Raw genomic sequence first — 25,968 nt, 5'->3', positions numbered from 1 at the left:
ATTAGCCATTGCCGTTGGGGTCCTTGGATTGAAAGTTCTTTTCCCAGTGAGTCACCTGGTAAAAGCCTATTCATTCTTTGAGACCACATGTCATCTTCCCTCCCAAGACTTTCCTGTTCTTGACAAATATGGCTGCTCTTCCTTCTGTGTTTTTTGTTTATATCTCTACTAGAACTCTTCCCTTCTTTTCCCAATTAAGTGAACATAGACACTATTGTCTTAGTCTTCATGATTTCATCATTCTTTAATTGATCCTACCAGGCAAAAACCATTTACACAGCATCTTGGTGTGCCCAGGACTGTGGCAGGAGCTGAGGATTCAAAGATGACTAAAGCTATTCTTACTCCTTTGAGATCTCACAATCTTATGAGAGAGGCTCATATATAAGCAAATAAATACTGTGCAGGGTGATAAAGGTCACCAATCTTGGCTTGTCTTATCAACTTCAGCATACTTAGCATCCACCAATGGCAAATTAGTGCTCCATAATTTTTGAACAAATGAAGGTGTGAATGAATGATGGGATGGGTGGATTGGTCATCTTTAGCCTAAACTAGTACTCATCAAACTGCAGCATCTTATGAGGCAATTTTCAGAGCTATATGGACAAAATATTTTACTTTTTAAAAGTAGTTATGTATTTACTATACTGTAAAAAAGTAAGAAACTATATCATTGTTTTATTAAACCCATACTTTTAATATATTATAGATGAGAAAAAGCTTAATCTTTTTAAGTGAGTCAATATACAGTCAATACTAATATAATTGGTGACAACTTGATGACAGAAAGCAAATTGCCGAAGTTTGAGAAACACTGACCTAAATGAGGTAATTTTCACTGTTTCCTTTTCCTTAGGTTTTGTTCTTTTTCTGACTCCAGTCTACACAAATTCACCTTTAGAATTTTTGGAACCTCCTGAAAGAAATGTTTTTACTATAAAAGCTTGCAACCAAAAGCAATTTTTAACTAATTTAAATCTTTAAAAGATTAGTACAAAGAACATTGTGTGAGTTGTGAAAATGAACCAAACCATACTTATTATTTATTTTGTCTCAGAAGTTTTGACTCTATAAACCTTCCACTTGGATGTCCTGATTTTCACAAGCTGTGACCTGTGCAGATGACAAAGAATAGACCTACCCATAGGTTGGGTTATTCTTTATATGAGGAGTTAGGAAGAACAGGAAATGGCCTCCTGAGCAGTTGGACATGGTTCTTTGACATTTAGGATGCAGCAGGAGCTACATGAGGATGACAGCAATTCTGGGAAACAAACAGGAATCTGTCCTTGTCCCTCATTCCAGCTGTTGCATGCCTGCTTCTTTCTCTAGCTGCTGCTGCAGCATACTATTCCTCTCTCTCCTTCTCTCTCTCTCTCGCTCTCTCCATCATGCCTTTTGCTTGCTAAAGTCTCTGTTTGCGGGTCTCAGCTTTTGCCCAGCATACTCCCTGCATCTGGGGTGACGAACTGAATCCAGTTTTCCCAGGACTATCCTGGTTTTAGCGCCAAAATTTCCACATCCTAGGAACACCCAATGTCCTGGGCAAACCGGGAATGTTGTTCACCCTAGCTGCATCCCTTTTCTAAACATCTCATATTCAAATTCTGCAAGGAAGAAGAGGGAAGATCTGACTGGGTCTCTTAGCCCTTCTCCAGCCGAGAGCATCCCAAGCTCTCCCACCAGGACCGCTCGAAGCTCATCCCTCCTGACTGGACCAAGGGCAGGCTTGGGGGTGGCATAGAGAAGCTTCCTGGCACCTTCCTCAGAAGGGACTTGTGAGCAGGGCAAGCCTGGAAATATTATCAATTCTTCTCTGGGGTCCATTTTCTCATTTTGCACCTCAGTTTGTCACTCATCAGGGTCCAGGGGTTCTTATGTGGTGGGGGAGGGGGTATGAGATGGGGGATATGCATATATGGAGAAGAAGGTGGAAACTACTTATTATCATTTTATCCTTTTCACTTTTTTTTTTTTTTGAGGAAGATTAGCCCTGAGCTCACATCTGCCACCAATCCTCCTCTTTTTGCTGAGGAAGACTGGCCCTGAGCTAACATCTGTGCCCATCTTCCTCTATTTATATGTGGATGCCTGCCACAGCATGGCTTGATAGGTCTGCGCCTGGGATCCGAACCATCAAACCCTTGGCTGCGGGGGCAGAGCACACAAACTTAACCACTGTGCCAGGAAGCCCCTATCCTTTTCACGTTTATGAATTCAGTCATGTTATACAAATTAGACTCCTAATATAGTGTTAGCCAGCCCTGGTGGTCTGGTGGTTGAGATTCAGCCCGCGTTTGTTTACGGCTCAGGGAACCACACTACCCGTCTGTTGGGTGTCAGGCTGTGGTGGCTGTGTCTTGCTTTGATGCTGAAAGCTCTGACACCAGTATTTCCAATTCCAGCCGTGTCCCCCATGGTGGGCAGGTTTCAGCAGAGCTTCCAGACTAAGACAGACTAGGAAGAAGGACCTGGCCACCCACTTCCAAAAATTTGGCTGTGAAAGCCCTGTGAATGGCAGTGGAGCATGTCTGATACAGCGCTGGAAGGTGAGATGATGGAACAGAAAGACCAGGCAGGGTTCTGCTCTGCTATATGCAGGGTGCTAGGAGTTGGAATCTGCTCATCGGCATTAACAACAAAGCACATGGGGATGAGCACCAATTCACCGTGGCTGCAAAGCGGAGAAGCTGAGGTGCAGAATAGTTGGCAAATGCCAGAGGTCTTCTTCTTCCCCCAATTTCAGCACCCCACCCACCCACCGAGCTCCAGAAACTAGGCCCTTCACTATTGAAGCCGTTTTTCCCATCTGCAAGGAACAGAAGTTCTCCCCTCTCCTTAAATTCTGTGGACTGAGGTGGAGAGAGAAAAATGAAATCCCTGTGAAAACACTTAAGTTCTGAAGCACATGATTGGTTTTCAGGAATTGACTATAAAACTGGAGGGTGCGCCTGCCTGATGGGGAAGCTGGAGAGCGGTGGCTCCGGGAGGCGGGGAGCGCAGCTGCAGGGCCTGCTCCCTTCCAGCACCCCACGCCCGGCAGCACCCTCCGTGCACTCCCTGTGCACTTGCGCTGGCTCTTCCATTCTCTGTTGCCTGTGTCTCTCTTAAAAATAAAGTTTGTGGCTGTTACTTACTAGAGCTGAGAACGGATGAAAAAGTGGAGAAACAGAAAACTAGATGCATTATTGAAACAAGGTCTATTTCAGGGTTTATTTAGCAGAGGAGCATATAGAGGCGATCGATCCAATTTCAAATGTGTTTCAAATGTGTTAGGAGCTCTGAGTTCTAGAGGTGGGGGCAGCAGAGCAAAGGCTCAGGGGAGGGAGCAGTAAGGGAAGCCGCCCTTCAGGACCCCAGGAGGCACATCAGGGACCTCTCTTTCTGCTGTTTCAAGGTCACCTCTAGGGCCTGGCCCTCAGGGCCCCCAAACCTGCCCCTGTGCTGCACCTGACCCTAGCCTTCATAGCCACGCCTGCACCCCAGGCTCTTCTCCTCATCTGACCATGTCCAGGCTCCTCCTCATTAGCAATGATGGCTGGTCCCAGCCTCCCCTCCTCTGGGAAGCCCTACCCACCTGGGATGATCCATGGCCTTACAGAACCAAGACATGGGCTAGCACCACACCACACACCAGGTCTCAGCGAGCAGCGAGGGCATGCAGCTCTGGGGAGGCCCTTGGTTACGGCTGTAGTTGAGTTGTCTGATGTCTCATGGCTGGCACAGCAATGCCCCCAAGTAGTACCAGACCCAATTCTATGGTTGGTGGGAGAAGGATTTTAGAAAATAGGGATGGGGGCTGGCCCAGTGGCATAGCAGTTAAGTGCACGCATTCTGCGGGGCGGCCCAAGGTTCACCGGTTCGGATCCCGGGTGCGAACATGGTACCACTTGGCAAGCCATGCTGTGGTAGGCGTCCCACATATAAAGTAGAGGAAGAGGGGCACGGATGTTAGCTCAGGGGCAGTCTTCCTCAGCAGAAAAAGGAAGAGGGTTGGCAGCAGATGTTAGCTCAGGGCTAATCTTCCTCAAAAGAAAGAAAAGAAGGATACTCCCCTTTACCAACTCTGACTTTATTCTCCATTTAATTCAGGATTTGGAATAATTGATGGGTCCCCTAGGGCAGTTGTGAGAAAAGAGGTTAAAAGATCTTAAGCATTCAGCAAATGCAACAGGGTGATGACTGACTGACTCCAATTAACTCTCCAGGCCTCAGTTTGCTCATCGGCAAAATGGGGGAGGCAAGAGGGAGAAGTGAACCCCATTATCCCAATTTCCCCATAGTTAGTGCTCTCTCCACAGCTCACTGCAGCTTTGAGGGAGGGCATGTGGAGAAGGCCAGGGGCAGAAACAAGGCCAGGGAAGTCCCTTCCAGTGAGGCCTCCCAAATAGTCTATATTGAAAGGACTCATCATGGCACCATTGGGTAAACTGAGGAAGCAAATGGATGCTGGGATCTGAGGAAGTTCTCACATTCTTGTGGATTCCACCCCAGGGTGCCTTTAGGAACCCTGTGGAAGGCATCAGGGTTTAGCTCACTCTGGCATAAAAGGGGTGAGCGTCTGCGAGTTGCAATTTTCACTTGCAAGCTGCCACCTGGAATCCAGACTTGGTCTGCAGCAACCGGACAGCAGAGCTGAGCGCCAGCTTCTCCACAATGTGCTGCACACATGGCAGCTCCAGCTACAGGGGTTGGCAGACGTGGTGGTTGCTCTCCAGCATCTTCCTACTTAAAAGAGATAAAAGAAACCCCGATAAAAATGAACATCAATGGATTCTCTTGAAAAGAAAGAAAATATGCTTAAAGTATTAACACATTGGATCGAAATGTAGTTTATATTTATAACCGCACGAGGAATTTGTATGGGGCAGGGGAGGAAAGTTCCAAGACTTCAGAACAGAGAGTCTTGAGTGGAGGGGCTCTTGGCCACTTCACTCTCCTCTTGGCTGGCAGGGTCTCCTTGGAGCAGCTGGCATTTTAAGGATTGCAGGCAAGATGAGAAAGATTGGTGACCCTCTGCAGAAAATGCTGGTGATATAAATGGTGACCTGATCACATCTATAAATGGTTCCGTCCCGGTCACACAGAAAGGAAAATTCTGTTTTGATCGATGAATCGTGCAGAATATCATATCGTGGAGTTTGTGTTTTCCAATGTGAAATTATTGGTGAGACTTGTAATACAGCTCTAATGAGTTCACACCTTTAATTAATGCTTAAATTTCTCTTATGAGGTCTGTCGGGGGAGCTCCAACAGCATTATTTCGCATTTGGAAACCCGTGGCGCATGTGGGGCTATCTTGGACTACACAGAGGTAACCATCTGTGCTGGTTTGCCAGGAAGAGTCGTGGTTTCTGCATCTTGCCTTACTGTAATTATTAATAGTGTCCCCTTTCTCTGTCACAAATGCTCTGGTTTATATTTAAGTATAAGGCCACCCTAGCCAGCTGACACACTGCTGGCACAACTAGAATTGAAGATCCCACATTTCATTCACCACATCATCCACTGAAGCAAATGTTTTCCCAGTTGTCAGAAGTCCTTTATTTTTGAGTGACAGGGTGACACACAGCAGCATGTCCCTTAGAAAAGGCAATGCGTAACACATCAAACATGACGTCTCTGGTGAAAACATTTTTGTTGTTTTTCCCTTTGCTTTGTTTTATTTTCACAGTTACCAATGCCTTTGAAAATTACATTTTATGACTTCAGCAAGCATTAATTATTCCTTTTGTGTCCTGATGTTATTTTAAGCTATCTTGTTCCTAATAGGATTTAAAGTTTTAAACAAAAATTGAAACACATATCAGGGTTATGCTACTTATGCTTGCTTCTGGAAATGATTTCTCTCTCCAAAAACTTACATAAAGGAAGTTGACACGCTTTCCACAGCCCTGTAATTAAATAGGTCTGCTGAGAAGTTGCAGGTAATAGTTTATGATTCTTGAGATTAATGCCCATCATGGCGGATACCCGTTTAAGTTGCGTTATCAAAACCAATAACGACCCAGTTCTGTAATAGGTTAGCACTGACTGCAAAATCACCATTTGCCCTTATAGCTCTCTTTTATCTCATCACTTGTCTTTCCTTTTAAATGACACTTTTTTGTGTGTTAGCTCATTCTGAGTCAACAATTGCCAACATATGGAGCCATTAACCAAGAAATAGTATTGCACCTTCTCTGGTTAAGAGAAATGGAGTTGAAAATTTCGCCCCCTGGTATCATTATGGTAGCTCTCTATATGACTGGAGGAAAATCACATTTCAAGTTCTTCTCGCTTCCCTTCTGCCTTTCACAGCAAATTTCAAAGAATGGCAGGAGGCAGATTGGTTTGTAATAGCAATTTTTAAACCCCCAAATTAAATTAAACCGAAAAGCATGGTATACTTCTAGTTTAAATAGCGTTTCTTCCAGAAAGAACATCTCCACAGTAACAGCAATGACAACAGTAGTATTTTTCACGATCTGAGTTACTGAGCTTATGCAGATTGCAGAATATAGTTACTGTTTTCCAGAGAAACTGACAATCAGCGGAAAGTTCTTAGTAAGATCTGTGTGCTTCCAGGAGAGAGCTGTGGTCGTCCAATGACATTAGCACAGTGACTTCTCAAATTGTTTTCAGTTCTCTTCCCCAAGGAGGAGGAACAAAGGGCCAGTAACTAGTCCAACAGAAGCTTTTCCCCATAGAATGGTCAGAAAGTTTAACTATTCAAGACAACATATTTTACTGTAAATCTCTGTCGAGATTTCATGGTCCTTAATGATTTATGTTAATTTTTTTCACTGGTAATGCCTTTTTCTTTTGTGCATTCCACAAAGAGTTTTGCTCGGAGGAAGAGCCACAGAAGCTGCAGTCTGCTTTGCCGGTGGGGGAGGGGAGGGTCCGAGCAGCTTGAACAAGTAGTCCGCTGAGGCGGCTCCTTGGGCTGCCTGGAAAGGAACCAGAGCTCAGGACTGGTGGGGAAGCTGCCCCCACTTTGCCTCGCTGGGGATCCACGGGGCCCTGAAGGATGGCTCTCAAACTTTCCAAACAGCCCCAGGAAGCACAATCTGCATCTGAAAATGAATCTTTTCCGCCTGGATTGAGCTAGCCAGGAAGGCCCAGGGCAGGGCAGGGCGCTGTTGGTTGGAGCCGACTGCCCTTGGAGGTGTGCTGTTGGATCCTTCATCCTGGGGGGTTTGCCTCTGTCCTGTGTCAAGTGACAGGCAGGAGTGGCTCTTTGCACGCGGAAGCAAGTCCGGTTGGTGCCAGAGCCGCAGGCCCAGGGATATCTGGTTTGGGCCACACCCTGGTGCTGCAAGGTTGCGCTAGCTCCTGAGCTCTCTCTCTCTCTCTCTCTTTCTCTCTTCTGTACCACTTCCCCCCGCCCCCACCACGATCCTTTCAGGCATTAATAATTTGAAGACAAATACACAAGAGCTATCCAAGGATCAGCATATTCTGGTCCTGAGGGCCTGAACACAGATTCCTTCCTTCGTGAACATCTTGTACCTGAGGAAACAGTAACGATAAGACGAGAAACATCTGGCATCTGCCCGCCGGCCACCAGTGCAGAAACTATGCAGGATTAGTTCCTCCTTAAAGCAAGATTACCAAATAATTCCGTTGTCAGGTCCTGGAGACCTAGAGTTACCTGCCCTGTCAACCCGACTGCCTGTATTCATGCTGCCAGGGGCGGGCTTTAGCTTTCTGGAAGATTCACCACATCTTGGATTTCAAGAGAAATCTTCTTAGGAGTTGAAGGGTCTTTTCCTCCCTTCTCCACATGAAGTTCACTCCCTGGCAGTATCTACTTTCCCTTTGGTTTACCTCCTTTGTCCTTAGGGCCTTCCGCATCTTTTTGTCTTAAGTGCCCCAAATATGTCTCCCACACTGCCAAAACACACAGGTGACTCAAGGTCAGAACCTGGAGGCTTGGCCAGCCATTGTTCTGCACACATTCTTCACCCAAATTAATCTAAACCCCGGGCTAAATGGCCCGTAAACTGGGTCAAGGTATGGTCAGCAGGCCAACCATTGTCCTTTTTTTCCCCTCAAATGATGGGGCCACCACAGATGAAAATATCCCGCTCTTCCTACTGGTGATCGTGTTACTTTCAGATAGCTGAAATAGCAGGGCTTGGATTAGTTTCCCATCCTTTTTGTGTGGACACGGTGCCTCCTTTTTCCACTTTCTGGGAAATTTGCCAGTTTTTCAAGGACTGGGTAAAGAACAAAATAAATATTTGTAGGTAGTTTAAAAGGAGAATGAGTCTGTTGGATGTAACTCTGACTCTCCAAAGGAAAGCATTTTAATTGCTGTTCAGAGACTTTTAAGTAATTAACTTGAGAGATTCAGAAAATCGATTTTACTGAGTTTACTTTTCAGATCTATGGTCAAGGTTTGTGTGTGTGTGTGTGTGTGTGTGTATGTGTGTGTGTGTACGCGCGCGCGCGCGCGCGCGCGCGCGGGGGGGAGCGGAAAGGGGATGAGTCAAAGTGTAGGCGAATGAGTATAAACTCTTTATAAAGTCCGGCTTAAGTGATCGAGATAGTGTGGAAAGTAAACAACCTTTTTGTGTTTAGTAATCAGGCTCCCAGTCAGTGCCACAAAGTGTTTACTCAACATTCCGCATATAATCTAATTTTTTTTTAAGGGATTTCACTGAAATTTGGGACCTTAGGTGGTTGGTTGTTTATTACTAGTCTATCATTTTGGGGAGGCTCGTTCTGTGTCTGAGATTACAGACCAGAGAACTGGATTCCAGCAAAGGTTCCTGCGGGGGCCCCTGTGTGCCATGCCTTCCATGCCTGGCTGCGGAGCCTCCGCGGTTCGTGGCGGTGGCAGCAGGCGGCCTGGGTCCCGGGGCGGGAAGCCCACCACCTGTTGGGGCCGCGGGAGCGCGCGGCGCGGGGCCGGGCCGGGCACAGCCCCCATCCCTCCCAGGCCAGTCCGGCCAGACGCGGGGCGCGCGCGGAGGGACGGGGGAGGCCCGGCGCTGGAATGCAGCGTTCTCGGGCGCGAGAGACTTTGCACCGGAGTCGAGACTCGTTTGGGGTGGGGTTTCGCCCGGTCTCCTCCTCCCCACCCCTTGGGCCCCCTTCCAGGCGCTTTGTGGGAGCTTTCAGAACCGCGCTCGGAAGTTTAAAGCGCAGCGAGGAGCTTGTGCCGTAGGCAGGGACAATGGAAGAAAACGAAAGCCAGAAATGTGAGCCGTGCCGTCCTTACTCAGCAGACAGCAGACAGATGCAGGGTAAGTAACAGACTCATTCAAAGATGGAGTTACAGGTCCTCGCGCCCCTCGCCGCCCACTGCTTTTTATAGCTGGAGACAGGGCGCATGGCGAAGAAAAAGCGTGACTTCTTGGGGTGGTGCGTTTTCAACACTGAGTGGAGAGCTGTGATTTCTTGGGTTTGGCTTGATCTCTGGCAGGATTTTCTGGAGCAGCAAAAGCAGTGGCGTGGTGATGTCACATTTGTCGCACAGTAAGCAGTCAGTATGTGCTGTATCTCTAGGCAATGACAAATGTATCGCAAAAAGCAGCTTTTCCCACTCGCTGCTCCAGGCGTGGGAGCAAGGAGCTGCTTCTGTGTACTTCTCCCTGGCTCTCTGGGACGGCAGCATTTCCATTCATTGGTCAGGGGGTTCCATGAGGCAAATGCATGTTGAACGCAGTTTTGTGGTGTTTTAGAGCTAAATCGGGGTTGAGAGGTGTTTTATTTTACAGATCAGAACAGCGGGGGCGCATTTTGTACATCTGGACGATAGATGGAACTCTGTGAATCTTCTGTGTGCTTTAATTCAAAAGTTGGGAGTTGTTAGGCAATTTTGGTCAATTTTCTCCAGGCAGTTTCCCTTTAATTGTGTTTATAATAGACTTGTCTTTTCCGTAGGGAATTTCCAGAAGCTTCTCTTGTTCCAAAGAAATTTCGCAGTGGGGCTGGTGGGGAGAGGACTGCTCTGCTCTCCAGCGTCTGACGTCTGCGGTGCCCGGGCCTGTGCTGTTGTATCATATAGGCAGCGTGTTCAGAAACCGCACGATCCAGAACCACCCCCGCCCACCCGGCCCCAGGTTCATCCAGGGGCCAGTTAGTAACCAACTAGGAGACGTGCTTGCGGGGCGCTGCGTGGGCGTAGGGATTATGCACAGGGGAAAAGGTGTGTGTTTGTGAAAAAGGCAAAAGGGAAGTAACAAATGACTCATCCACACTGAAAAGGCAGAACTAAGCCAGACAGAAGAAAAAGCAATTACGAGAGATAGAAAGAAGCCCCCAGTGAAATGCAGGCAACTTTAAGCTTAGTAAACCCTGGAGAATCCCTGAGTCTGACAGTCATCAGTCTGGCTGTCTGTTTGTGCTTCCAAAGCAGAGCGCTCTCCCTGAGGGCGCCTGGTCAGTGGAGTCCTGCAGGAGATAAGGCTCCCTGCCCTCCCTTCCCCCGCTGATTTGATGGGACGGGATCCTGCAGCGCGAGTTCAGCCTCTGGGCCTGGCTGAAAGAAATCGGTCAGAGCCTAAAGGGGCGATTAGATGGGACCAATTTAAGGAATCACTTTCAAACAACCACAGCAATTCGAAGATGCTCTAGAGGCTGAAGATGGTGAGACTGAGGGAATGTGATCACTTGATTCATGTATTTATTCATTCAAGGAATATTGAACATCTGTTATATAGTAGTCCCTGTTTTAGCTGCTGGAAATCCAGCCGTGAACAAAGTTGACTAAAAATACTTGCCCTCATGAAACTTATATTCTAAGGGCCAGGTTTTGGAGGAGGAGGAGGAGGTGGTGGAGACAGATAGTGAACAAATAAGCAAAATATGTAGCCTGTTACATGGCAAGGTTGCCAGATTTAGCAAATAAAAATACAGGATGCCCAGTTAAATTTGGATTTCAGATAAACAACAAATAATTTTTAGGATAAGTGTATCTCATGCAATATTTTGGACATACTTATACTAAAAAATTATTTGTTTATCCGAAATTCAAATTTAACTGGGCATCCTGTATTTTATCTAGCAAGCCTATTAGATGGAAATAAGGCTGTGGTGAAAAATAAGGCCTGGAAAGGCAATAAGGAGTGTAGGGGGGGAAACTGTAGATAGCATTATGAGGGAGAGCCTCACCAAGACCCGAAAGAGGAGAGGGAGGGAACAGCACGGATATGCTCAAAGAACAGCGAGAATATGGGAGACAGATGGGACGAAAAGAGTTTGAGGTAATCCCAGGCCAGAGCATGCAGGGCCTGTGACACGACGGTAAGGACTTGGGCTTATATTTCAAGGGAGGTGGGAGCTGCTGGTAGGTCTGACCTGTCTCATAAAGGGTGATACTGGGTGCTGTATTGAGAATAACCCAAGTGGGGCTGGGGGAAGGGCAAGGAGGCTAGCTAAGAGGCTTCTTCAGTAAAACAGGCAAGAAATGGCACCAGTTTGGACTAGGGGCAGTAGAGCAGGGGATGATAAGAAGTCAGATGCTAGACGTACGTTGAAGGTAAAGCCAAAAGAATTTGCCAAGGGATTGGATGGGGGATATAAGAGAAACAGAGGAGTCAAAGATGACTTCAAAGATTTTGATGTGGGGCCTGCCCTGTGGTGTGGTTAAGTTTGGTGCACTCTGCTTCAGCAGACTGGGTTTGCCGGTTTGGTTCCTGGGTGCTGACCTACACCACTCGTTTGCAGCCGTACTGTGGTGGCGACCCACACATAAAGTGGAGGAAGATTGGCACAGATGTTAGCCCAGGGCTAATCTTCCTCAAGCAAAACAAGAGGAAGGTTGGCACCAGATATTAGCCCAGGGCTAATCTTCTTCAGCAAAAAAAAAAATAATAATAAATAAATAAATTTTGGTCTGCACACCTGGAAGGATAGAGTTGCCATTAATGTACTTAAATGGGAAAGCATTTGAGAGGACTAGATGAGAGGGTGTTTATGGTTTCAAATGGGTGGAGTGCAGAAAACCTTTTGGGTTTGTTAGGATTGAGAAGTTTATCAGGCATCCATGTGTAGATGTTGACTGTGATTTGGATATTTATGACTGGAATTGAGGAGAGAGGACTGGGGCCTCTGATGAGAGATGGGCTAGGATTGGGTCTCTGTGGGGAAGAAAAGATCCAAGAGATGCGCCCTGGGGCACTCCAGCATTTAGAGGGTAGGAAGGAGTGGCTGGAGAGATGGTGAAAGAGGGATAAGAATCCAGGTTAGCTTTTAAGATCCCGTTGAGTTCTGGGTGAAAATGATGCTGTAAAGGATGTGGCTTTGTTTCCAGTTCTTCGGTCAGCACAAGGACCACACATGGGAGGCTCTCTGATGCAAACATCATCCACAATACTACATGTCCTTTCCTGTCATTGCACTATCCATGGATGATGTTTGTTTCTCTGTATGTTTCAACCAGTGACCACGTGGTACTCCAGGGCAAAGACCACATCTTCATCTTTATGTCCCTGGCACCTAACACAGCGCCAGGCGTGCAGAAGCCCCTCAAAATAAATATTTGTTGAACAAAAGGTTAATTATACCACCCAGGGCTTTGAGTTGATCAATCTACTATAGATAAGGGTCCCTCAGTGATCGTGTAACTTTACTGTCCAAACCAAGACACTTCTGAGAGTGAAAGCGAACGCTATAAATAATTTCGCTGGGACAACGGTTGTAACCCAGAAGTGTTTTGGCAAACTGGGCCATATGGTCACCTCAAGAATAGCTCTAATCGATGAGGTGTTTGTGACTGAATAGGCAGGCCGCCAGGTAAATAACAGTGTGACATGTGCTGCGAGGTGCATTGTGAGTAGGCGCTCAATAATTGGTTGGATTTGAATCTAACTATATCATGCTCCCTTTGACGGCCATGGGCTCCTGAGATTGGTCCTGCAGGTTCCTTGGGATGCATCTATGTGGCCACAGCAGCCTGCGGTGTCTGCTTTTGCTCTAGCCCCTACAGTCTGGACGCCCTGTGCAGATGAAGTGCTGTCAGTGCACCTGCCTGCCTCCCCTACTCCCTGATTCACCAGCTTTTAAGATACTTAGTATTTGCTATGGTGGCAATCATTTTGCAATATATAAGTGTATCGAATCAATACATTGTACACCTTAAACTCAGACAATGTTATATGTTAGTTCTATCTCAATGAAGCTGGAATAAAAAATAGGTATTACTGGCAGCCTGACAGAGTGCAAGCTTGGGGAGTCCCAGGCATTCAGCTCTTTCTCAGAAGTCTCCTCTAAAATTGCCCCGTCCGTCTCTGTCCCTTATCCTGTTTTATCCTTCAGAGCACTTATTACTACGTGACATTTATGTTGCCTATTGTTTGTTTGTCATCTACTCCCTAATTATAATGTAGATCTTCTATGAGAGAAGAGAATTAAGTCTGTGTTGATCACCACTTCACTACATCTCCTAACTCCTTTCAGTGTAGGAGAAAATACTCAATAAATATTTGTGTGAATGAATGAATGAGTCAATTAACTAACCAGCACTTGAGACAAGAATGTTTTTCTGAGTGAGTGAGAGGCTGTTCTTATTTTGCGTAAAATCTGTACCAAAAACCCTCTTCATCACTTACTTAATTTTTAAGAGTTTTTTAGAAGAATACAGTGGTCTGGTTTTGGCTGTAATTTCTGTACCAGGTTGTATATGGTGGTGATCTTTCTGATATTAACAAGGGAGCTGGAAATCTGAGGAAGCCTGTGGGCCCCCAACAGAATATGTGACATATATTCGTCAAATAGGCTGATTGCTCTAACAACCCCCTAATCTCTGTGGTTTAGCATAATCAAGGTAAACTTTTTGAACATAGTGGAATGTGGACATTCCTGGCCAGGTAGATGTCCTGGGTGGCCCACCTCCAGGCTGACTCTGGGATTCAGGCTCCTTCTGTCCAAATTGTGACATTCCACAAGGCCTTGTAGGCTTCTGCTGGAGCTTTTGCATCCAACTAGCCAAAGAGGAAAGAGAAAGGGTTTGGAAGATTATTTAGGAGGTCCGGGGCCACATCACTTCGGCCCACATTGCATTCACTAGAATTAGTACAAGGCCCCAACTAGTCCAAGGGGACTAGAACATGTAGTCTTCCTGTCTGTGCAGCAGGAGGATATTGTTCGAATTTGTAGCCTGACAAAATTCTGTCACTACCGTGGTAGGGCCAGTAGGTTATACAGCCAGACAAAACAGCAACTCCCCACAATATTCCTATGACAAGAGACCATCTTGGCACAATTTAAAAAGCTGCATCTCAGAGACAGCTAACACCAGAAGCCGCTATGAAGGAGTGAGGGATTGCTTCTCTAAGAAGCTGTGGCCTACAAATCTCGGCCCAGGAATAAGATCTCAGGGAAGCCCTCAGCCCCGTTGCTGGCTCTCAGCTACAACGCAGCAGGGAATGCCTGAATGATACAAGGCCCCAGGTCTCTTGCTGCAGGTCAGCTGATCCAACACAGCAGCCTGAGTTGTGGCCTAGAAGCCAGCGCCAGCAGCTCCTGGGATCACCTGCCTGCAGGATGACTTGCTGTGTGCACGACTCATCTTCCATAATCCTCTGTCTACTTGGTACCCACCCCAGATCCCACTTTCTCCTTTCACTTTCCAGAATGTCTACACCCCACCAGGAATCCCTTTGAAACACGGGAAGTCTCCCTGTGGCACTTCTGCCCTCCTCGTGCCCACTTCTGCTCCAGGAAAGATTGGAGGGGTTGTTCCTGCTGGAAGCTCCTGGTTTGCTCTTTGCCCTGCTGGAAGCGAGCTACAAGGAGGAGTCGCTCTGGGCTGTGCAGAGGCTGGGAGGGGCAGGAAGGGGAAACTGGAAGCCTTGTCTTCAGGCGACAGCTTCACTATTTGTTTGACACGGATTCCCAGAATAGCAAACAGCTAGACACACCCATATTTAAATGTTAGCACCAAAGCGCATTCCAGATGAGAAATAGAACTGTCTTTCTGTTTTGATGGCTTGGGTACTCTATTCATGCGGCTAATGAGGAGCTGGCGGGCCTGAGATCTCTGACTCCATGGCTGTGGAATTGTGGCTAAACCTCCTTTGCCCGCTCCCTCTCTTGTTTGTTTCTATCCCTGCTTAGATTTTCTCCTCAGCTGAGAGACCACATTCTCTCCAAATGACTGGGATGGGTGGGTTGTCCTTCTTCCTCAGGCATAGGAGTTGGCAGCTTCCAGCCAGCTGAGTCTTACCGAGGAAAAGGCTCAGGTGACCAGGATGCTCTGTGTGGAAAGTGGTGCTGGGTTGCTGGGGGGGTCTGGTTAAAGTGGAGCAGATGTGTGGTGGTGGGATGGGAGGCAGTTGGGGCCGACAGAGAGCTGGGGCATCAAGGAGCCGGCTCCTAGGGCAGTTACACATCTCCCAAGGGACTGTGTGTTTAGCTGTTGGTGCATCAACCACTGGTGCTGTTTGTTCCTTTCCTCCAAATCGCTTTAACCTGTTAAGCCACCGGAGACATTTTAGAAGTATCCACAGGAAAGAAAAAATGGAAAAGTAACGTTAAGGTTGACATGACCTTCTCAGTGCAAAATTAGGAAAGATGGGGCTTTAGAGAGTCAGGAAGTCAGGGCTGCCTGAAGGTGAATGTTGACAGAGGACTGACTCTAGACTCCAGCTCTCCACCCTCCTTGCTTCTTTCCCAATTTATTTCAAGGAAGAAAGTGGAAAACTCTTTTCAGTCTCCAAGCGGCTACTGTTCTGACTCTGTCGACCTCTTTTGAGGATCCCTGGATGAAACAGAACAGTTCGTGCGAGTCTGCGTGGTGTAGAGAGGCAGAATGGGACTCATTGGTATTTGGGGTCCATGAGCGTTTATTCATATGGGTGGATTTGGATGTTTGCGTGTTATGCCCATGTAAAGAAATCATCTTTCCAGAGAGTCAATCCTGCTAATTAACCTAACCGTCCTGGATGATTTTAAAAAGATATTATTTTAATGATATCCAAAGTAATCTTTTGACAACAAAAAAAGTGAACAGTCTGATCAAAAAATGTGCAGAGGGTATGAGCAGAAGTTTTCCCAAAGAAGGTATGCAGGTGGCCCACAGGCACATGAAAAGATGTTCAACATCACTAATTATTAGGGAAATGCAAATCAAAACTACAATGAGATATCACCTCACACCTGTCAGAATGGCTATAATTAACAAGACAAAAAATAGCAAGTGTTGGAGAGGATGTGGAGTAAAGGGAACCCTCACACTGCTGGCGGGAATGCAAACTGATGCAGCCACTATGGAAAACAGTATGGAGATTTCTCAAAAAATTAAAAATAGAAATACCGTATGATCCAGCCATCCTACTACTGGGTATGTATCCAAAGAACATGAAATCAATAATTTAAAGAAATTTATGCATCCCTGTGTTCATCGCAGCACTATTCATGATAGCTAAGACATGGAAACAACCCAAGTGTCCATCAATGAATAAATAGATAAAGAAGATGTGGTATATATACACAATGGAATACTACTCAGCCATAAAAAAAGACAAAATTGTGCCATTTGCAACAACATGAGTGGAGCTTCAGGTTATTATGCTAAGTGAAGTAAGTCAGACAGAAAAAGACAAATAATGATTTCACTCATATGTGGAAGATAAACACATAGATAAGAACAGATTAGTGGTTAGCAGAGGACAACGGGGCGGGGAGGACGAAAGGGGTAAAGAGGCACATATGTATGGTGACAAATAAAAACTAGACTATTGGCGGTGAATATGCTGTAGTCTATATAAAATCTGAAATACAATAATGTACGTCTGAAATTTACACAACATTATAAGCCAATAAGACCTCAATAAAAAAAAAGTAATCTTAAAAATCCATTTAAAAGTCAGCAGAGTTAGGTCAGGTATACAGCAATTTTGGCTAGTACAAAACTCATACGCACACGCACATTCAAAAGTGTAAAGCCAAACCTCTTCAGATTGCACACATATTTACCAACCTGAGACACGGCATTTTCTGCATCTAGCTTTATTCAATAGATCCTGTTAGTTCTGTATTGTTAAAGAAGACACCACAAAACAGGTAGCCGTCATGTGAGTTCATGCAATGAGAGGGTAACCTTCATAAATGAAATTACGGTTAATCTCCCAATATCTTTTAAACCAATAGTTCTGTCTTCTTCCCCTTCTAAACTTGCTGCTGAAACTAATGAAAAGTAGAAGTCCACTGATCTGGCTGTTTTTTTCTCTGCCTTTCCTCATCAGTGTCTGATGGAGATGCTCTAGGTAGCAATGTAATGAGAAGTGAAGGGTAGACAAGAATTATTCCCAGAACACACATGTAAAGGTAAAAGACGGGAACAGGAAGACCAGCCTGGGAATAAAATATTTTCTATGCCTAACCAAAGCGCGTCGGACCTAGAGTTCTACCCGCAGACGTTTCTAGGCAGAGAAAAGGGAAATGTGGTGGCGGCATCGCCTTTAGACGAACTGGTTTACGCGTACGTTCTGGGCCCCTGTTGCTTTGTGTCACTGCTGTGAATGTTGGTTCTCTGTTTATCTGGGACTCAAATCTAGAACTCTCAAATATTGGATCTCTTTTTCTGCACATAAGTTGTAAACATAAATAATTGGCAAACAAACTGTTACTGGAAACATTTTTTTAAAAATAACTTAGAGTAGATTGAAAGGATTTAGAGCTAGAAAACTCTTTGCATATCTAACGCTAGTCCCATCATCCTCATTTTGTTAATGAAGACAATGAGGCTGAAAGAGGTCGCATTGTTTGTTCCAGGTCTGGGATTAAAGGCAGGACTCCTGCAAGCCACCCCAGTGCCTCGTCCAGGGAATTATGGACACAGGCGTCTTATCCTGCCTCACTGTAATGCTGTAGGAGAACTCTCCCCATGAGGAGAACTGGACAGTTTCTGGATTGCTTCTGAATGTTCCTTGCTTTCTCTTCCTATTCTGGTTTTTCAGAAGTAACTCCCTTTTCTCAGTTAACTGGAATCTTCAAACCTGACAGCCCATTTGCCATCATTGAGAACGAGTGGAGATTCCCTCTCCGTGTCCTGCACTTGAAGCATTGTCCTTGCCTGCCTCGGTTGCTCAGTTCTCAGTAGAAGTCAGCTTGTTCTTTAAAGGCCAGGTCGAAGGCAGGGTGTCTAGGGCAAGGCCTTCGAAATGTTCCATATCTCTTCCCTTTTCATTGTGTGTTTCAGATAAAGTCTACTTCAAGTAAGATGTGTCAAAGCCTTTACATCCCCTCGGTTATTCCCTCTAATAATATTCTTATGCTTACTTGGTTTATGTGAATGAAGAAAATAGAATTTTCAAGTGGTTCACATGCCAATGATTATAATAGCTGTTTTTGGTCTTGGAGATGAAACAAATGTTGCAGAAATCACCTTCAGATTATAAAAATATAAAAATCCTGTTACCAGGATGAAACTATAACCAGGATCACTGGCGTTAACTTGTCTGTAGTTACAGATGAAGGTAAGCCGTAACCCAGTTTGCCTGCAGACTAGTCTGCCCAAGTGTTCTCATTTTGAATAACCTCAGAGAAAGAGTCAGGAGTAGCAGAGTTTTTGCTGCAATATCTTTATTTCTAAAGTGCGATTTTTCCTATTCTTTTTGATTGTTGATTTTTTTCCCCTTCTTGCCTCAAAATTTAAAACTCTGCTAAGTAACAGTCATACATTAACGGCTGCCACAGACCTTCTTGGTGTTCTGTAAATGAGATTTCTAGTGTGAAATCATTAATTGTAAACTGTCTTTGTTTTTTTTTTGGCTTTCAGAACAAGGAAAAAGCAATCTGCATGGAACATTAGAAGATGCAGAATGTCGCAGAACTAAGGAACGCCTTCCTAATGCCAACAGTCGGGTTTCAGGTTCCAAGTCATCCCGCAATATCCCAAGGAGACACACTCTAGGTGGGCCCCGAAGTTCCAAAGAAATACTGGGAATGCAGACATCTGAGATGGACAGGAAGAGAGAAGCGTTCCTAGAACATCTAAAGCAGAAATACCCGCATCATGCCACAGCAATCATGGGCCACCAAGAGAGGCTGAGAGACCAGGTACGGATGTGTCTCCATGTCACTCTGCAAAGCTTGTTCTTTAATGAACATGAGGGAAAGTGAAGTGACTTGCAGTTTAAAGGGGGAAAAATGGTCGAGTGGGCTGAGTCCACCGTTGAGTTCGTCCAGATGTCTTCTGGGGCTCGGGAGGAGGGATCAAGCTGTCGAAAAGCATTGGCCTGCCAGGTAGCCTTCTTTTCCAGCACAGCAAGAGAATGGGAGGCCAGAGAGGAGAGACCCAGAGAGTAGACACTTCCCCAAAAAGTGTCTCCATATTCAACCAGAAATACAGCCAAAGTGCGGGCATTGAAGGGGTATGGTTTGACTCGGTAAAGCTTAGGACCAACTACTGTGCACTCTGATGGCACTGAGTGCTTAGCATAGTGAATGAATGAATACAAGAATACATTTTCAGGGTGAAATAAAGCACAGAGAGATAGACTTATGATAAACCCCTATTCCTTAAGAAGCTGACTTTAGGGTTTTGTTTCTGCTCGTTTTTTTTCTTTTTAACCGGAGATGTTTTCTTTTTGCATGTGTGGCTTTCTGCTGCCTTCAGCTACCTGTTTTCTCAGGTTATCCTGACAGCCAGGCAGATATTACCCAACTGTGGCTCAGGGTATTTTTATTTTGTGGTTGTGTGTAATTACAGTTCAGCAGATGGCGCAGCTTTGGGGTCACAGGAGATGGCAGGCCTCCTCTGTAGCCCTCATAGGCGTGTTATCAGATTGACCTTTGAGAATGGAGAACATCATAAAGGAAGCAGAACACTTAGTGATATGCATGTCAGGGATTTCCACACTCTGGGTAGAGAGGCAGGTTCCGTGTTTTAAGTCTGCTAGCTTGCCAGTTGGTTTGTTATAAAAATGATCTGTAGGGGCCAGCCCTGTGGCCTAGTGGTTAAGTTCAGTGGGCTCTGCCTCGGCAGCCTGGGTTCGGTTCTGGGCATGGATCTACACCACTGGTCAGTGGCCATGCTGTGGCGGTGACCCACATACAAAATAGGGGAAGACTGGCAATGGATGTTAGCTCAGAAGAAAAAAAAATTCTTCAGAAGAAAAAAAAAAAGGTATCTCTAACTAACTCAGCTTTTGATCATCCATGGAAACGGAGATTGGCATCAGCCTGAATAATTTAGATCTATACTTTATCCTCAATCTCATTTTCTCCCTTATTCAGCCTTGTCTTCTATGAAGTATTTTCCAGAGTGCTTAAAAGTGAGATGTGCTTTTGAACTTTATGTTTGCTTTTTGCTCACATTACCAAAAGGCAGTAGACCCAGAGAAGAGAAAGGAAACAGGAATCTTGGTTGATGTAGAGATGAGTGGATTAATTCTTCAGCAATTAGTAAAGGAAGGCTATCTTCATTCAAGTATGTATAGAAAATAACCCCTATTTTCTTTAAAAAATTTTTTTTTCTTATTTTTAAATTTTCCCTTAGTTTTATTAAGATATAATTGATGTCTAGTAGAAATTCCCCTATTTGCTGTTGGCGGCAGGGTCACTGTCCACTTAAGTAATGGAATGAATGTATGCCTCTCCTCTGTCATTTTTGTGAGGTGCCATACTTTATCCAAAGTGGTTCAGATTGGGGAAACTCAAACTCAGTGTAGTTACAGTTACAAAATTTGCTATGGAAAAGTTGAAATTTGAATCTGGTCTGAGCTCAGAATCCTGTTTATTCCACTATTCTGTAAGTTGAAGATCTTGCTGATAGAGCAGATAATATGGTCTGTACATGGGGTATAAGGGATGTAGTGAGGATGTGTGTGTGTGTGTGTGACTATGGAGACAAGGGTCGGTGAAGGAGGCTAGAAAATTGATTATGTGTTGAGTGAGGAGGGAGAATATATTTTTTTAGAGTTAAAATGTATTAATTTTGCTGAGAAGTGTAGAAATTAGTCTGTCAAATGGTGTATTTTCCATGTTAAAAATATTTCGATTACTATCATTACTAACAATGACAATTATTATTGTACTATTATTCATGATGTCATAGTTAGTGCTACTAGCCAGCTCTGGTAGTCTAGTGGTTGAGATTCAGTACTCTCACTGCCTTGGCCTGGGTTAATTTCCATGTCCGGAAACCACACCACCCGTCTGTTGGTTGTCACACTGGTGGCTGCATGTTGCTGTGATGCTGAAAGCTATGCTACCCTTATTTCCAATACCAGCAGGGTCACCCTTGGTGGACAGGTGTCAGCAGAGTTTCTAGGCTAAGACAGACTAGGAAGAAGGACCTGGCCACCCACTTCCAAAAAATTGGCCATGAAAACCCTGTGAATAGCAGTGGAGCATGTCTGATATAGCGCCAGAAGGTGAGAGGATGACGCAGAAAGACCGGCAGGGTTCTGCTCTGCTGTCCACAGGGCGCTAGGAGTCGGAATCCACTCCATGCACTAACGCCAATTATTGCTACTACTATGTTGATGGTAGCTTTGGCTAAAACTATTATGTGGGGAGCCTAAATATAACCAGAAGGTCGTGAAGGGTGCGTGATATCAGATGACAGGAAATAATGAATGTGACTTAGCAGCCTCAGACTCGGATCTCCTGTCACATAATCTCTGCCATAGGTGTGGTCCGGCCATGGCCGATCAGCTGTCCCTTCGCTGTGTAAATCAAGATGAATTCTTTCGTATTCCAAGCTGAGCGTCCAAAAGGGGAAAGATTTTGTTGCATGGATCTGTGTACACATTTTTCACTCCACTGCTGTGTTGCAAATGAACCCTACTTAGCATTGTAAACATCAGAGATAAGCTTAGGCAGTGGTGTAGAAAATTCTTATGGACAGAACATCACCTTCTGTCTTTTTCATTCTTTTCTCCTGCTCCCCATTTCCGCTTTCCTATCCTCTTCTCCACGAGGCCCTTTGTTCCTCCCTGACCTTTTGACAATGGATTATTCCCATACTTCCTTTGCAAGAAGATCACATGACCAGCCATAAGGAGGAATTCCAATAACCCAAACCTGATGGATTTCTCCAGATCCTGAGGTTCTAAATTCCATCTACTCTTCTGGTGGCTGTTTTCCTGGCTGCCTCCCAGAGAAGTGGCTTTAGTGAGAAGAGTGCCAAGGAGGGAGATCAAGGATAAGATGTTGAAAATGCTGCACATAGCACCTTACATGAAGTATCTTGGTACTAAGGGAATCTAGCTTCTAATTCCTTGGTATTAAACCTAAGGAGAATTACGGCATGCCTTATGTTTTGAAATCTGAATTCAAATACTGGAAGATTCATGGTTGAAAACTTTTATTTGAGTCTTTGAAAATAAGTCAGTCAGGAATTTTCTTCAGTCTAAATTATTGAAAAGCAAAGAGGTTTCCTTAATGCTCTTCTACTTTCTTTAGAAAATGCACATGACCGTTACTGCTGCGTAATGCTTATCTGCCTAATAGTAGCTGTAATGTACTTGTGTGGGGCGATCAGACTGAAGTGCGTCATCTGGCAGCCCAGGGCTGGGCTCTGTGGTCAGGCAGGACTGGGTTGGAATCCAACCTCCACCATGTGCTAATTGTATGATTTGCAGCTAATGACTTCATCTTCCTGTTTCAGTTCCGTCATTTGTCCAAGGACAGTAGCACCTATATCACAGAGTATTGAGAAAGAAAATGATAGAATCTCTTACTGTCTCAATGGCAGCTCTTGGTGTCGTAATATTCTGGTTTATGGTGTCCTAAAGAAGAGTCTCAGGGGCTCTTATTTTCAAATTAGTGTTTAAAGTCATTTTACTTTTTTATCAACATATATTTGAGTACCTGAAGAAGTTTCTTTTTCCCATTGTCAGAGCGTAGTTTTATTTTATTTCTGAAACTTACTTGTATTTTTCCTTCATTAAAGGCTTAAAATTTTGGATTTCTTTCACTCATTCATCCCATACATATTTATTTGGCACCTACCATGGTAAAGGCGTTGCGAGGTTTACAAGGGATGAGCTATAAGGCAGTGAAAGAAATAAGGTATCTGTGTACAGAGACTAATCCTTCAAGATCCAGCCCCAATGTCACACCTTCTGAGCTGGTCATAACATCTTGCGTACCTGTATTGTAGCATCTAATCATGCCTTTATTGTACTTTCATTTATGTTTCTTTCTCCCATCTAGAATATGCTTTTGGAGGCCAAGAACCTTGTCTTAATCACCTTTGTAAATTCAGCATTTAAAGGAGCACACAACCTAAATTAGGCGTGATCAATTTTTGTTGAATGAATGAGCCAATATTTCTAATACATTAGAATTTGATAGGTACCATAGAGTGGTACAGATGTGGGGTGTTGGGGGGGAATCCAAGAATTAAGAAATTGACTGCAGTTTGGGTAGTCAGCAGAGATTGAAGCTAAGAAAAGCAAAGAAAGGCTGAGTAACTTCCCTCAAGTTAAGAAGCCAGCATTTGAATGAGGGTCAGAATTTCCAGTGTCTGTGATCTTTCCATTCGTTATTGACCTTGGGGTTTGCTGCCTCCACATTTAATTTCTCTAAAGTTTTGCTAACAAATTATGTAGGTCACAGTGAATCAAACAATACAGACATTCCATTGTCATTTCTTTAAAAAGATAAATCTTAATTCAATTCCAAAGCATGTGAGGTAACCATAGCAAATAGATTCTGGTATATATTTTACATTGAAGGAAAGTTACTTTTTGGAAATAGCTCTGAATCCCTTAAGGTCTGTAGGTCAGCAGTCTCTCGGTCATGGTCACTCTGTAACTATACATGTGGAAATGCTCTTCCTTCATGTCTTCACTGATAAAGAAGCATGTCCAGCTGGCCTCTCACCTGCAGAAGCCAGCTCTTCACTGCTAGTCTCAGAAACCTTTCTGAAAATAATTTTTCGATCTTTATTCCCTGTTGCCCACAGAATTTCTATTTAACTAACTAGAAATATAGTTCCTGCTTTGTAGTTACAGTTAATTTCTGTGTTTTCTTATATCTAATGTGGTCAAACTGATACCGAACCTCAATCTCAAGTTCGCATGCCTGATGTGCGGTAAGCCAGTCACTGAGACTTGGTGCTTGGAGATGGAGAAAGGTTTGTTCAAATTGGCCCAAATGAGAAGGTGGGAGGATAGGTTCTCTCAAATCTGCCTTAACAAGAGAAGGAAGCAGTGGGTTTTATAGAGCTAAGGGGCTTCCCAGGAGGAGTTTTGGAGAAACAAAAGGGAAATCCGTGTTTCTTTCACTCCAGGTAAGCCCTTGGGCAATCTTACTTCTGGGTACGTGGCAGCTGGGGCTTGGTTATCTGATGATCCTTGAAGGCATTCTTTTTCTTCTGTAAAATAAGCTCATAAATCCTTGTGACCCTGAGTCACCCCTCAGGTTAAACAAGAAAACAGCAAATTGAAAAGATTAACTTCTTTTCATCCATGTCTGTGTTGGGAACAAGGTGGAAAGGTAATCTTGTTCTTATTGAATATTTACAGTAACCCTCATGTTACTTCAGAACCTTAGGAGGAAAGACCTGCCCTCAGGCCAGGGCTGTGCTGCTGTTGAGTGCCCCTCAGGCCTCCCCAGTGCCCCCTCATCAAACCAGCCTTTGTGTTTGTAGGAAATAGCACTGGAGCTGTCTTCTCAGTGCCTGGTTAGTTTGGCGCCACTTACCATTGTCTACTGTAGTCCTGGTGTATCTGGTGCTGAAAGGTAACTATGCTGCCAATTATGAAAATGGAAATAAAGCAAATATCTATCAGTCTGTTTATTCATAAACACCCCAAGTTTCAGTTCGTTCTACTCTTTTTTTAACAACCTCTAAAGAACTTTATTTATTGGTGCAGTTGTTCTATGGAATTTGGAACTCGTGGTTTTGGTTCGGATTCAACAGTATCCATTCCTTTGACTCACATCTCCTTTAGAGAAGATATATACAGTAGCCCCCTTTATCTGCTGGGGGATACATTCCGAGACCCCTAGTGGATGCTTGAAATCACAGATAGTACTGAACCGTAACTAATAACAAAATAGAACAATTATAATAATATGGTGTAATAAAAGTTATGTGAATGTGGTCTTTCTCTCTCTCTCTAAGTATCTTATTGTACTGTCCTCACTTTTCCTCTTGTGAGGATGTGAGATGATACAGGGCCCGCGTGGTGAGAGGGGGGAGGGACATAGGCCTTGTGATGCAGTGTTGGGCTACTGTGGACCTGACCATATGTCAGAAGGAGGAGGACCTGTTTGGGGACCGCAGTTGACCTCGGGTAACTGAAGCTACGGAAAGCGAAATCTCAGATAAAGGAGGACGACTGTACTCAATTTTGTCAAGAATCGTGGAAAATTGGACAAAAACAGAGAACAAAAGAAATCTTAACCGCGTTTGAATCAGAAAAATAGGCCTTACGAAGTAATCACTCCAGAAGCATACACTGCTTCCAGTTGGTAGAAAACGGCGTTTTGTTCCTGTTGCCTCAGAACTCACTGAAAACGATTAAGGGTATTAACAATGGAAAGGGAGAGAGAAAAAAACTCCGTCTGGAGCAAAACAGGGAAATGATGAGGACCCACGGAAAGGCTTGGGGAGACCAGGAGATGTCTTTCTGGAGACCCAGTGAAAACAAAATGTGGGAAGAGAAGGTAGAGTTAAAGGAGGAAAGGACGCTGCCATCAATTTGTGCAGCCTTGACCTCACCTTCAACAGATGAGGCTTTTTGGATGAAAAGTGGGGTTAATAGAAGAGGGGAGGCCGTGATTACCAGATCTCAATACATCCAGCCACTGAAAGCCTGTGATTTAAAGGGCTTTGCTGTGCACCACACAGACGTCGAATGCCACACGCTGAAGAGTGAGGGTGACACACTTTTAGGGCAAAGCAAGTAACATATTTTTGTGGAGAGGGCTTTTGATGTCACAAACTGAGACTAGAGTGCCAGCTGCCTCTGCTCACTCCTCCCTTCTGTGTGCTAGTTTTCTGTAGCTAGCTGGCCCCATTCAAATGTGAGCTATAATAAGAAAGGAGCCAGTCGGAGGTGTATACCT

The 25,968-nt window shown here is 44.7% G+C and overlaps 1 protein-coding gene across 23 annotated transcripts in view; it reads left to right on the top strand.

Annotated features, from left to right (window-relative positions):
* Nucleotides 1-25,968, top strand: part of KIAA1217 (KIAA1217 ortholog) — a 705,985-nt gene that overhangs the window by 403,364 nt on the left and 276,653 nt on the right. For 12 of the 23 annotated variants that reach the window (XM_070601042.1, XM_070601006.1, XM_070601043.1 and 9 more), the window contains exons 1-2: nt 8,908-9,239; nt 18,719-18,999. In XM_070601042.1, coding sequence (XP_070457143.1) covers nt 9,170-9,239; nt 18,719-18,999 — 351 coding nt within the window. In that variant the 5' untranslated portion in view covers nt 8,908-9,169. Of the gene's footprint in view, nt 1-8,907; nt 9,240-18,718; nt 19,000-25,968 lie in introns of those variants that run through there. The other 11 variants (XM_070601047.1, XM_070601015.1, XM_070601011.1 and 8 more) reach the window with 1 other exon arrangement.

The sequence above is a fragment of the Equus przewalskii genome, chromosome 30 (genome assembly GCF_037783145.1).
Source record: "Equus przewalskii isolate Varuska chromosome 30, EquPr2, whole genome shotgun sequence".
NCBI classification, from domain to species: domain Eukaryota; kingdom Metazoa; phylum Chordata; class Mammalia; order Perissodactyla; family Equidae; genus Equus; species Equus przewalskii.
Note: the sequence above shows the minus strand (reverse complement) of the source record. Positions and strands in the feature narration are given on the sequence as shown.